The sequence below is a fragment of the Leptinotarsa decemlineata genome, unplaced genomic scaffold, assembly GCF_025532065.1.
Source record: "Leptinotarsa decemlineata unplaced genomic scaffold, Ldec_3_MD MMD2_P_RNA_scaffold_8, whole genome shotgun sequence".
NCBI lineage: Eukaryota > Metazoa > Arthropoda > Insecta > Coleoptera > Chrysomelidae > Leptinotarsa > Leptinotarsa decemlineata.
This window is the reverse complement of record NW_027412535.1, coordinates 674,820-688,791: the sequence shown is the minus strand read 5'-3', so window position 1 is coordinate 688,791 and position 13,972 is coordinate 674,820. Positions and strand designations below refer to the sequence as shown.

Genomic DNA, 13,972 nt, shown 5'->3' with positions numbered 1-13,972 from the left:
ACGTGTTCAGAGTACAGTGTCCATAAACTCTCTACTACCTACTACTTAAATGCTGTTGAGTTTTACCTGAGTTCTGCTTCTTCTTAGTTCACCTCATCTCCCCGTTAAGGTATCGAATATGAAATCTGAATATATATATATATATATATATATATATATATATATATATATATATATATATATATATATATATTTTATTTAAGAGCCACCGGTATACAGCTGTTTTAGCCTATTGGGCATCGTCAGTATCTATGCAGCTTGACTGCATTAACCTTTCTCGATTTTATATATATATATATATATATATATATATATATATATATATATATATATATGTATATATATATATACACTAACATCACCACGTTAGATGATGCCTGGGAATTCTAGGTCTTCTAATTGAAATCACAAATGTGCGGTTAGCTCCTGTTGGTGACACCGTGCATATGTGATGTTTTTCATTTTTGGTAACCAGTTGTTGTCCATCTTTGCAATTGGCTGCACCGCGCTGATGAGGCCAATAGCCAGAAACACGTGTCCGCGGGTTGCCCCTATGTTTTGAGAGTTCTGTCCACGAATTTTCCCCTTTTGATTTATATCATACACACTCGTTAATATTTATATCTATCTATATATATATATATATATATATATATATATATATATATATGATGTGTTGTTTTTCCGGGTTCATTCATTATACGTCTGTTGGTCTACCCTCAGGTAGAAAAACAGGTAACAAATCCATACAACTTACGCAAGCGAAACCGTATAAAAACACCACAAGAAGAACCTAACATCAGTTACACCTCTCGAAGCGAAGCAGTAACTCGTCTTGATAATGCCATCTATCACATCATATTCTACTATCCGTGAAAACCTATATATATATATATATATATATATATATATATATATATATATATATATATATATATATATATATATATATATATATATATATATATAAAGTTGAATGCTAGTTCTATTCATCATGATTCTTTTATTCGTTTTATTAAATTTTCATTTTACGTTTTATTGGCTTATGTAATTGACATTTTAGCTATTTATTCTAATTTTATTTGTTCTTTCATAGATTTCAAATCATATCAGAATCATATTATCCAATGAAAGTTGAACTAGAATAATTCACCATGAAACATTGTCAACCAATTTGAAACTACACATCTTTTTGTAAATAGTTCATTTTAAAATATATTGTTTCTTCCTTTCTTTGGAAGATTCCCACATTTTTTGTATACAATTGAGAAGTAAAAAGCCAAAACCTTTTTCTCACACAAAAATTAATCTCTCCTGAAAATATAACCCAGTCAGTCTCAAGTAATTTCCCATTGCAAATATATTTCTAAAGCATACAGGAATATATATGATGCTGCCTGTGACTAATGTAGTGTAGATGATTTAATTTATCTACAGTACATACTGACTTATCACTTCAAAGTTTTTTGGTTTATCATCAATGAAATATCAATTTATCTATCTATTTTTACGATTTAGATTATCAACAGAAACAAACTTACGTATTCCAGTATTTGTATCATCTAGGTCAGAGCTTGAAGAGTTGCTCCACATCCAACCAAACCATCGTTTCTTTCCTTGAACTTGTGTCAAACGTTCCGTTTCTAGTTCTACTTTCTGTCTTATGATGATAATGTTTATCAAATCCAAAAGTTTCTCGCATTCTATAATCCTCACTTTATCTTCGGGCTTTACCTAAAAACACAGAGTTCATTTTCCATAACAATAAAGCAAGATTAATTCATATATAGTGAATATGCATACTCAATAAGTTTATAGCCTGGAAACTTACAGGGCTAATCAAATACGAGTCCCAATATGGGAATCTTGTAAAAGGCAAGAGATAATGAGTCGGTGGAAGTGTGGCAAAGTTGTCAATTTAAGAGTTCTAGTCCGATTTCGTTCTCTTTATTCTAGAGATTTGGTGAAAAATCCACAAATGTTGATTGTTTTTTTATCGAAGACGCCAACTACGGTCTGTGGGAGTGTTTCCTATTAGTGTGCCACACCAATAGGTGGTTATGCTCGATTGTGTTTACGTAGTTATTTTCATCTTCTTTTTGGTTATTAAAATTTTGTCTTCAATTGAGGACCGCCTGCCCTGTATTAACAATGCCCGATAGGCTGTAACAGCTGTCTACCGGTGGCTCTTTAATTGAAATCAATATGGGAATGTCAGAATAATACTTATCTATTTATCTTTATATATTGTCGTCTTAATGGGTAAACTGCGTAACTCCACTTTTGGTCCAAAATAGGGTTTTGATGCCATCTGGTAGGTTAATTGTCAACACATATGATGGAATTGTTCGTATATCCGAAATAAAATTATTTTACTCGATATTGTAGTAATATAAAAGTGCGTAATTCCATCGCGCCAATTTCGGTACGAAAAATACGTAAGTCCGTCAGTCTTATCGAATGTTAATCGGGGTACGCCGCGTGTTCATGCAGACTTGTAAAAACCTTTCTGTTTATGGATTGGTTATATTTGTTTCACAGGATCATTGATATACGGTGAGTCAACATTATTAATAATCATTATTTATTATATTTTATATCACCAACTCTTGGGTAAGGTTTTTGATCACATTTGTTTTCCAAATAAAATGTCTAGTCGGATACAAAGAATATTTAAGGCTCTGGAAAAATCCCAGGCGAAATCTACCTATTCTGCTATAGATTCGCAAACATCTTCAGAAAAAAATAGTGAAAATTGTGAAAGATTTAATCAATCTTAGAATATTCAGGTAGAGTTGAACGGAAATAATTCCGCAATGGATCAATATGGATTCAATAATGAAACAAGAACTGATCAAATAGTTTTAAATAACATTGTTATGGATGCAATATCAACTATTCAACAAGCTGAAGTAGTATTCATAAACAACAATGGTGAGTTACGTCATGAAGTTGAAAATTAGTCTTAACCAAATCAATTTTTCTAAATGCAATAATAAAAGTACCAGAAAATGGGAATTTCATACTGGAAGACATTCGAGTAGATCCGAATGAGCCTATCTTTCATGAGATGCGTCCTTACAATGACACGAAGAATACTTCAATAGGACAATGTGATGTTATGGAAATGAGGACTGCAATGTGAAAATAATGAATTGAACCTGTCAACAGAACTGGACGTAGATGATGCAGCTTCTGATCCAGATTTTGAACCTGATTTACACGAAATGGAAAGATCTGATTCAACTGAATGCATTATGAGTCACCGAAACCAAGAAGAAGATGTTGAAAATCTGGAACATGAAAATCTCGAAGATGAAAGTCTGGAAGATGAGATCCCGAAACGAAAACGTTCTACAAAATACGCCTCAGATAAAAAGAAATGGTCAGAGAATAGAAATCGTTTGGATAGAGAGAAAGGAAAATCATATCTGGGAAGAAAACGACAAAATGGAAACTGGAATTATACATTATTGAAAGAGCCTAGATCTATGAAACCTTCGTGTAATTGTAAACTGAGTGGAAAAAAAAATTCATTATTTCAATGTAGATGTTTGCAAGATGAAGAAAGAAGAAAAATATTCGAACAATTTTGGGAGTATACATGGAAAGAAAAAAAAGTGTTCGTTAAAAATCATGTTTCTGTTGATAAAGTAGCAAGGAAACGGGGAGAAAATGTGAACTCCAGAAGAACTTACTCAAACAAGTTTTATCTGGGTCATGGTAGACTCAGAGTTTGTAAATCAATGTTTTTGAATACACTTGGTGTGAAAGAATGGGTCATTAAAAAATGGGCGACTCTTTATAGAAAATTGTCAACCATGTAAACTATCAAGTACAGAGTCCAAGGAAACCATTCGTGATACAAATGTCAAATTGCTGCATAAGTTTTTTGATCATTTGCCAAAATTGGAATCGCATTACTGCAGAGCTTCCACTTCCATTTATATAATGTGTATAAATCAGATTTTTGTCTAAATCATAATGCAACACCCGTATCAATTGCTACTTTTCATAAAGAATTTGATAAGAATCGCCTGTCATTATATAAACCTAAAAAATATTTATGTGACACATGTGTCGCATTTGAGACAGGAAATTTAACAGAGGAAAAATACAATGAACATGTCCAACTGAAAAATGAAGCTAGATTGGAAAAAGCCAAAGACAAAGATTCGAATAACGAAGTATTCACAATGGATATACAGTCTGTGCTACTTTGTCCCAAATCGAATGTATCATCACTATACTATTAAACTAAATTGATAGTACATAATTTTACGATTTTTGATATAAAACGACACCAAGGCTATTGTTTTCTGTGGAATGAGTCCGAAGGAGGTTTGAGCGGTAACGAGTTTTCAAGCATTATTGTATCGTTCTTGGAAAAACATCTTGAATTATATCCATTGGAGGATCACAGAGAAATAATCATATACAGTGAAGGCTGTGGGTACCAGAACCGTAATACAACATTATCAAATGCCTTATTCAATTTTGCAATCAGGAAAGGTATAGTTGTGATTCAAAAATACTTGCAAAAAGGCCATACTCAAATGGAAGTAGACAGTGTACATTCTGTTATCGAAAGAAAGATTCGAAATAAAAAAAATCAATGTCCCAGCTGACTACGTATACATTGCAGAACAGCATGCCAGAAGACACCTTACAAAGTACAGTATCGGCTCCATGATTTCTTTAAAAAATTTGATAAATTGAAGTTCTTCAAATCTATTAGACCTGGAAAAGTATGTGGTGCCCCAACAGTTAATGATTTGAAAGCATTGAAATATTCCAAAAATGGTGTTTTTTATAAGCTTCGACATACAGAGTGTTGGAAAACATTACCATTGAGATTGAATTTTGATAAAGTTGAGGCAGTTGATGTTGATGCTTTGCCTCGGCTCCATAAGAGGAGACTAAAAATAAAAGCAGAAAAATATCAACATCTGCAACAATTGAAACTCAGTATGGAGCGTGATTATCATGAATTTTACGATCTGTTACCACATGAGTAAATATATCATTCTTGACTGACATTTCCACAACTAATTCAATTATGTTTGTACTTGTTTTCATAATACCTATTCTTTTTTATGTTCAGAAAATAAATTTGTTAAATCTTTGTTTCCATTTCCTTACCTTTTCAATTGTATACCAGATGCCTATCTCCATTCTTATTCCAAAATTGATTTCAGTAAAGTGCATAACTCCAATATCGTTTGAAGAATTTCGAATATTTGAATTGAATTGTGTAATGTTTTACTTTAATGATTGTAACTACATGTTATTCAATTGGTTCCATCAGTTGTCTACATTGATTTTGCGTTATAACTACTTTTGTGATGTTTGTTCAGTTATTTGTCTCTCCTGAACATTTCTCGTGAATGGAGTTACGCAGTCTAGCGATTAAGCCGACGATATATAAAATCAAGAAAAGTTAATACAGTCAAGCTGCTGGAAAACAGTTACATGAAAATCAAAAGATTAATAGTTAAGTACTCTGATCATTGCCATGCTGATTTAAATTTAGGAGCCACCAGTAGACAGCTGTTTAAGCCTATTTGGCATCGTCCGTACCGGGCAGGCGATCCTCGACTGAAGACAAAATTTGAATAACCAAGAAAAGTACTTGATGAAAATAACTGCGTTATCGCAAGCGAGACATAAGTGGAACCACCTATTGGTGTGACACCCAAGTCAACTTGTCAAGTTTTTATGTCAGTGTTGGTGGTTTGACCAATCAACTGACAACTGCGGTAGCAGAAATTTGCGAAGCTATCCTGGACTGTCATCGGAAAACGAATCCACATGTTTCTAAAAATGATATGAAATGAAGAAAGGTTAATGCAGCCAAGGTGCTGCTCTTAAAATGAAATCGGTATGACAATGATATATACTATCATCTTTTCGACGTTTCGGCTTCTGCTTTGAAGACAATTTTTAGAACAACTTGTTACATGACTCGACGACAGAGTCACTGGCATTGTTTAGTTGCAAGAGAACACTGATAACCTTGTTCCTCGGGTCCAGTACTTGTACGGTATGAAGTTGCCTTACGTTCAGTTTTTAAATCCCGCTGAATGATCAAATCATAGTGAGAAAGAAAAGTATCAAATGATAATAAACAGTAATTGGTTCAAGCTGATTTCGGAACCTCCCCCCACTTTTAACCTTGGCTTCCGTCACACGACGTAGCCAAGGTGACTTTGAGCGAGTGTCGTGAGTTTGACTTTGAACGACCTAGATCTGCTTCACACGTCACAGACGAGGTGACTAAGGTATTGTTTTGGGTTTTATCTTGAATGACCTTAATACACGTCACATATTTTTGACGAGATGAACTTGATCTCTGATGAACTCAAGCCATTCACGCAGTTATTTTGAAGTTTCAAGGAGTAGGCCTTGAATGACCTTCAACTGCGTGGACGAAATGGCTTCTAGAGTCATATTTATGACAAGGTGACTTAGACCTCGGATGAATTCGAGCCGTGTCACGCAGTTATTTCGAAGATTTATAGATTCGACCTTGAACGACCTTCCACTGCATGGACGAAGAGGCTTTTGGAGTGCGTTTTTTGTTTGACTTTGGGTGACCTTCATCCCCCGCCATTTAAAAGAATGTATTAAAGAGGAGCCACTCACTCACAAGAGTCAGTTTGATATCGCGTGTACTGAATATTCCTACTAATGTTTCACTGAGATAGGTGCGGTAAAAGTTTCAACCGTAGAGATGACATGCGTCGTCCACAAAATGCAGTCCTGCAGGCCGGATGATGCTGTAGGTCCCCCAGCAAAAATACCCAGAGTGAATTCTGCCCTATCAAGTGCATTTCAGAGATTTTTTAACTATTTTAATAGAATGGTACCTGCGGCCTGCGAAAAGGATAAATTTACACCTCAAAACTTTGGAGAACAGAACGTTAGAGTACAGACTTCAGAGATAGTGTGAAAATCATCAATAGCGCATTTGAATATAGATAGTTAGCTACAGGGTCGAAAGTAAGAATCCGCATTCCGCAGGCAGAAAGTTGTGACTTTGATTGATCAAATGGTGCAAGTTCATAACGCCTTGAAAGTGAACATGGAATTGTTTGGGAGGTACATACTTCGAACGCAGAATATATTAGGGGGGTGAAGTCTTTCAACAGTCCAAATCAAATTTTTGTGCAATCTAACGACCTCGAGGAGATATATAGGACATTTGTCAACACGTTGTCACCAAAAGCTACGGAATATCTGGAACGTGATTCAAATACATTATCTATATAAATCTGAAAGTTTTCAGTCATGAAACAAGCGAAACAAGTGGAAAAAGTTGTGTTTATCGATATAAACATCAAACAAATATAACCTTTCCAGTGGATCTCAATGTGAGGAATGAAGACCAGTTCTGTTTCGCTTGGGCGGTGACATCAGCGCTGCGACCAGAGTAAATGAGAAGTTGTGAAGTACGATCATATCCATGATTCAGAGATGTACCAAATGTTGAAGGTATAGATTTTCCAATGAAATTACGTGATATTCCGAGATTTGAGAATATAAATAATTGTTCAGTCAATTTTTATGGTATCGCCATATATATTTATTTAAACATGAATCTGATAATAGCCATTATTGCTGGATAAAAGATCTATCAAAATTAGTTTCATCACATAGAATGTATTTTTGTGATATGGATGATTTGACATATTTTTCAGAAAATATATTGAAATTTGTCGACTTTGAATTAATTCTGAAGCCTACACATACAAATGAGATGGATCGTACAAGTTCTTTCACGAGTAAATAATTTATTCATGAGTCTTACTCAATCTCATACCGAATTCGTTGTTATTTCGATGATTCAGCCCAAATTTGCTCTATATCTTGGGGCGTATGCTGCCAAAGTATTAGTAACCATACTGGAGTCTGACCTGAGTGCTATCTATTATAAATATTTGAATCGCAGCCAATAGTCATTAAAAAATTCGGAGGAGAATTCATTTTTAACCGCCTGATAACTGTGGTATTTGTGAAAAACCCTTCGAAATGGGTGATGTCAAAGTGAGAGACCATTGTCATCTGACGAGAAGGAAAATATATGGAGCTGCATATTGTCGATATAATGTGAATCACAAGGTAACAAATTCTGTTCCAAATAATTTTCCATGATTTAAGCGGCTATGAGAGTCACTTGTTCATGAAAGAGTTATGCACCAATAAAAAAAGGTGGATGTCATCGGCCAAACAAAGGAAAAATACATTTTTTTCACTAAGCATCTATTGATGGGTACCACATAAAATAAATTTGTAATTTTTTCTACTATAGTCTGTCTATAGGGTGTCAATTTTAAAACTTTCCACCCTTAATACCTTCCTTCCAGTAAGCAAAAGGAGGAATCGCAAAAACAAGTCAATTTTATTGTCAAGGGGGTCACTTTCAAGGTCTATTTGTAGGCCTCGCTGTTCAACCCCCCAGGGGAGGTAGATGTTCCCTTAGAATTTTAAATTGGAAGGGGGTCAAGTGGATCATCATTTTGATTGACGTTCAATTCTACTTATTTTTTGATGAGCATTTTCCGAAAAATAGCGTTCTTAACTTATACATGTAATTAGAATTTGCCTGTTCGGAGATGCATTATTGTATTGACTCCTTTTAATAAAAATGGTTAGAAGAGTAGGTGATACCGTTCCAACCCTTGAATGACATAATGAATTTTCTATTTATTGGTTATTGTCCTTTTACAAAATGAAAATTTAATTTGCGAGAAAGCATTTCGAACATAAAATCTACGTACGCTTATCTTAGAAACTGTTCGAAATGTCATCTATTTGATAAAGTCTATTTTTAAACTCCCCTCTAACATTACGAAAAACTTCATTAGGAATTGACTGGCATGCTGCTGTAATTCGTCTTTGAGTTCTTCAATATCAGAAGGTTGTGTTTTATAAATAACGGATTTAAGATGCCCAAAGACAGAAATCTAAGGGTGTTAAATCCGGTGATCTCGAAGGCCATTCAACTGCTCCCCTTTCGCCCATCCATCTATCCGAAAGTATCTCGTTTAACCACTATCGTACGGAAATAAAATAATGAGGTGGAGCACCGTCCTGCTGGAAGTGTAAGGGAACTTCCTGCAAAAGTTCATTACCTTCTGCATCCATTCGAGTTTCTAGCTCGTGATTTATAAGAGGATCAATAGTCTCTTCAAGCATTTCAAGGTACAGATTGCCAGTCAAGTTTTCTTCCAGAAATAATGGACCAATGGCATTTCCAAGAATACCAGCCCAAATATTAACTTTTTGTGGGTGTTGTCATGCCCTTCCCGAAAAATATGTGGGTTTGCGTCACTCCAAAAGCGACATTATATTTGTTTATTAACATTGCCATTTAGAAAAAATGAACACTCATCGCTGAAACAGTCGTTTAACAAAAGATTAGGGATGGTATTGGCTCGATGAGACATGATTTCACAAAACTCTTTTCTTTTATCATAATCATCCTCGTGGAGCTCTTGAAGAATCTGCCTTTTATAAGGATGACATTTAAGCATTTTCAATGCTTTTCTTACAGTCTCACGTGACATTTCTGTCTGTTCTGATACTGATCGTATGGAGCTCGTAAGCTCTTCAGCAAATGTTGTGAGCTGAAGCCAGTTTCGTAAAACTTATTCACCAAATCAAGCACATACCGATGACTTACATTACAATTTAGTTGTCTTTCGTTCAAAAGACATACTGCCCTTCTCCATAAATTACAATCATTTCAATTTTGTCTAGAAGAATTCAAATAATTTTTACTTATTAAAGTAATCACTAAACAGCCCAACGGGTAGAACTATATGTACAATACTACCACATCGTTTAAATTTGCGAACCAATTTTCTGACTGAAAACAGAAACTTTTTACAGCAGAAGTAACAAAAAAGGACGGCTATCTGTACACTATCTGCGATGAGAATTAAAAATTTAGCAATTACTAGACACAACTTTACTACCATCTACGTTTTACTGTTAGATTACTTTTTGATGTAAATTTATGGGGTTAATGGCTAATGTTACCCTTAATAAAGTGTTGGAACGGTACCACCTAATATTCCTACCTGTTCTGGTCAAACTATGCATCTTAGTATAGGCGTACTAATAATTACTTCTGTTAGTTTAGAACGCCATTTTTTTGAAAATGCTCATAAAAAAATAATAAGTCAGGGTACCATTGAAAGCAGAATGGAACGCCAAACAAAATGATGTGCCACTTGACCCCTCTTCCCATTTAAAATTTTAAGGGAAACATCTACCTTTCCTAGGAGGTTGAACCACAAGGGCTATAAATAGTCCTTGAAAGTGTCCCCCTTGACAATAAAATTGGCCTGTTTCTTCGATTCCTCACATCGTTTACTGGACGGAAGATATTAAGGGTGGGAAGTTCTCCAATTGACACCCTATACATCTTTATACAACATTAATCTTGCTTCTTCCAGAGTGGGGTAGCATATAACTGGGCGTATGTCGCCTGTTTTGTGATTTTTCTACCCCTCTTGAAGAAGTATTCAACTCCTGAAGAATGAAGATGAGAATGAACCATGTAAAATTTAGAAAACAGAAATAAAATATAATAATAATGATGTTAATTGTCATATACTCTGGTTGGGGAAAATTAAACGGTGATCGCTATCTTTAAACATTTATTTCTGAATGGCCAGGAACATGACCTCGAATCGCATTCGGGTTTTTTATACTCCGGTATGCTAGTTTTTATTGTCATTAGAAAAACTCGTGAATATATCACATTCTTCGACACCAATTGAAAACCATTACAAAAAAATAATAATATTCTCAATTACAATATAAGGATATAGTATCTAACGTACATATTGCAATAATTATATACAAAAAAACTACTTATCATATGTAAGACGATTTGAGGGTTTTACTATTCTCTTAGCTCTAAGTACATGTGTTGAATTATTTGACTAAACATCATTAGAAATATCAGAAAATAACAGTTGAACTACATGGTTGATCGCTCAGTAATGATGGGTTATTCTGGGTGGAAACTTCTATAATGGGCAAGTGACTTTGTATTTTAGTTTTTCTGATTTGATTCGTATGACGTTTCCAAGTTTTATTAAGTTCAGGAATTTTAACAATTTATGTACACTTTCCTATAATTGTTTGTACCTCCACTGATATTCAAGTAAATGTATTCGCTTTGCGATAATTTTTCACAATAACCTTCTCTCCTATTTCAAACATGCTGCTCGCCTGCAATATGGATTCTAAAAAATACTTCTCCAGGCAAAGTCCACGGATTGAGATTTGTTTTTGGAGGACTAATTTTATTAACTGAACAATTTTCACAACTTTTTGCTAGTTCTCGATATCTTTATTGATTCCTGGCCAGAAAAATATGTTCTGGCGATACTTTTCATTTTAATGATATCTAAATGAGAAATATGTAATTTTGTTGCTTTCTCAGCTGTTATGGTATAACCACTCTGTTGTTCCAAGTCAAAACTTCATTCTCAATGATAAGTTCATGTCGAATTTTATAAAATTACAAATTTGATTACTGTTTGAAGAACATTATCTTTCAAAGTAGGTGATTGTTTCGTTTGAAAATTTGTAGAAATCAAATCGTTATCTGCAAAAAAGTTACATAATCCACATCAACAGATTCCCATACTTCATTATGATCATTTTTTAAAGGTAAACGAGATAAAAAATCTGCTATATTTTTTTCTGATTTTACATATTCGATTTTATAATGGTAATTGGACAAAATGAAAGCCCACCTTGTGAGTCGATTGGCTGAATATTGTGGAATTCCTTTTTTTGGACTGAAAATAGTAATAAGGGGTTTATTGGTCAGTGACCAGTGTAAACTATTGGCCATATAAATAGTGATTAAATTTACAAAGTGCAAAAATAATAGCCAATCCCTCGCGTTCTACTTGTGGGTAATTTTTTTCAGCATTTGAAAGAGTATGTGAAGCGTACGCGATTGGGAACTCCTAACCGTTCGGTAAAACGTTTGAAACGACACAGCCAACCCCATACGGACGTGCATCCATCCTAGTCAGTTTAATCAAGTAATCAGGGTTAAAATGAACTAAAACATCAGAAGACATCAAAATATCTTTTACCTTATTGAAAGCATTTTCGCAATTTCTACACCATACCCATTTAGTTTTTTTTCAAATAAATTATATAACGGGTGAAGAAGCGTGGCCAAATTAGGAACAAATTTCCCGTAATAATTGATCATACCTAAGACTGATTGCAATTCTTTTACATTTTTTAGAGCAGGTGCATTTTTTATGGCGTTGTAGTGTGCAAACCGCGTCTTTCTATTACGTAACCAAGATAACTAATTTTTTCTTGAAAGAAACTGCATTTTTCCGGCCTTACTTTCAAACCAACATTGTACAATCTTGCAATTAACTGTCTAATCTATCTAAGTGTTCATTTCGATCCGTTTCACATATCAAGATATCATCTAAAAAACACAAAAAAATCCTGAATATTCTGTGTTACAGAAGACATTATTTTCTGAAATTTTGCAGGAGCGGATGCAATACCATACGGCGATGTTTGATATTGAAAAAGACCCTTATGAGTTGAAATTGTTAAGAATCTTCATAGAAATCTGTATTGTTACGCTGAAATGAAATGCTGTTTGAGCCTTAGTTTGGTCCATATTAAATAGATGGCGATACAAATCAGATTTTTAAGTTTTCTACATTAACGATATATATTTTTGGATCATGTGTGTGATGCATAAAAATGTCCTTGAGTTGAATATAAAACTTTGTTACTACTCTGTTAAACAACGTGGAAGTCGTAAATAAAAGTCGTTTTGTAAAAGGAAAAGAGTAGTGTTTTTATCAATAATACAACAGAAATCGTAACCAAAACCTTGGACTTTTGTCTAAACAAATTTGTGCATACGCCTGTGAAAGGTCTATTTTTTAAAAGATAACACCGCCATTTTGAAAATAAATCTTCAACTGATCTCTAATACGGGGTTTAAGGTTATTTTGAAATCACCGCAAATTCGAACGGATCCTGATTTTTCAATCACGGGTACGATCGGTGTCGCCCACGGTGAATAACCAACAGGTTTGATTTATACCTAACTTTTCTAAATAAGCTAATTCCGCTTCAACTTTATCTCTAATTCCAAAAGGAAGGGGGCGTGCTTTTATGAATTTCGGCGAATGTCTTGATCTTTTAATTTCAGAGAAATAGTACCTCTATCAAATGTCCCTTAACCGGGAGAAAAAACGTCTTCAACTTTCGAACGACTCTGATACCAATATCAGAGTCGTTCGAAAAATTAACTTCACTTATACCAAAATCATACAGAGAATAGGAGGACCATCCTGTTTTATAACAAAAATTTTCAGATCTTTAACAATATCATTATAGTGTAAACAATCAAGCTTTTATCTGGGGGTAACAATTTATAAGTTGAAAAATTTTACTTATAAAACGTTTCAGAAATAGCTGAAATACTAGCTCCAGTGTCCAGCTAGAAAGCATACATTTTGTAGTCTAAACAAATATCAATAATAAATGGATTTTTCTCAATTTTCATGTTTTTAAATAAAAACAATTCTTCACTTTCAATGAAATTTTGTTCATAAATACTTTTTGATTGATTTTTGCCCTTATGTTTCTTCATTGGACAGACAGAAGCTAGGTGTCCTTTATTATTACAAAAATTACAAATGTATTCTCAGAAAAGGCATTTTTGTGTTGAATGATTCGCTCTCCCACAACACTCACATTTTTCACCTACCTTCACTCTGGTTGTTTCTTGCTTGGGTGACGTCGGAGTTTGATACTTCCTAGAAGTTACGTGGTGGACTACTGGCTCCATCTTGACGGTACGATGCTGGCTAAATGAACCATCAACTGCTGCCATTTCTGCGGTTGCTGTTTTAACAACATCGGCAAACTTACTCATCGAGTTTTCCTTGAATAA

At 34.2% G+C, this 13,972-nt stretch overlaps 2 protein-coding genes across 2 annotated transcripts in view; one reads left to right on the top strand and one right to left on the bottom strand.

The window, feature by feature from the left end:
- The window catches only part of LOC141480414 (uncharacterized), a 388,666-nt gene that overhangs the window by 189,052 nt on the left and 185,642 nt on the right, over positions 1–13,972 (top strand). The window lies entirely within an intron of this gene.
- LOC111511015 (intermembrane lipid transfer protein Vps13) overlaps positions 1–13,972 on the bottom strand; it is a 1,108,316-nt gene that overhangs the window by 1,007,206 nt on the left and 87,138 nt on the right. Inside the window, 1 exon segment of the mRNA XM_074170346.1 lies at positions 1,542–1,734. Coding sequence (XP_074026447.1) covers positions 1,542–1,734 — 193 coding nt within the window.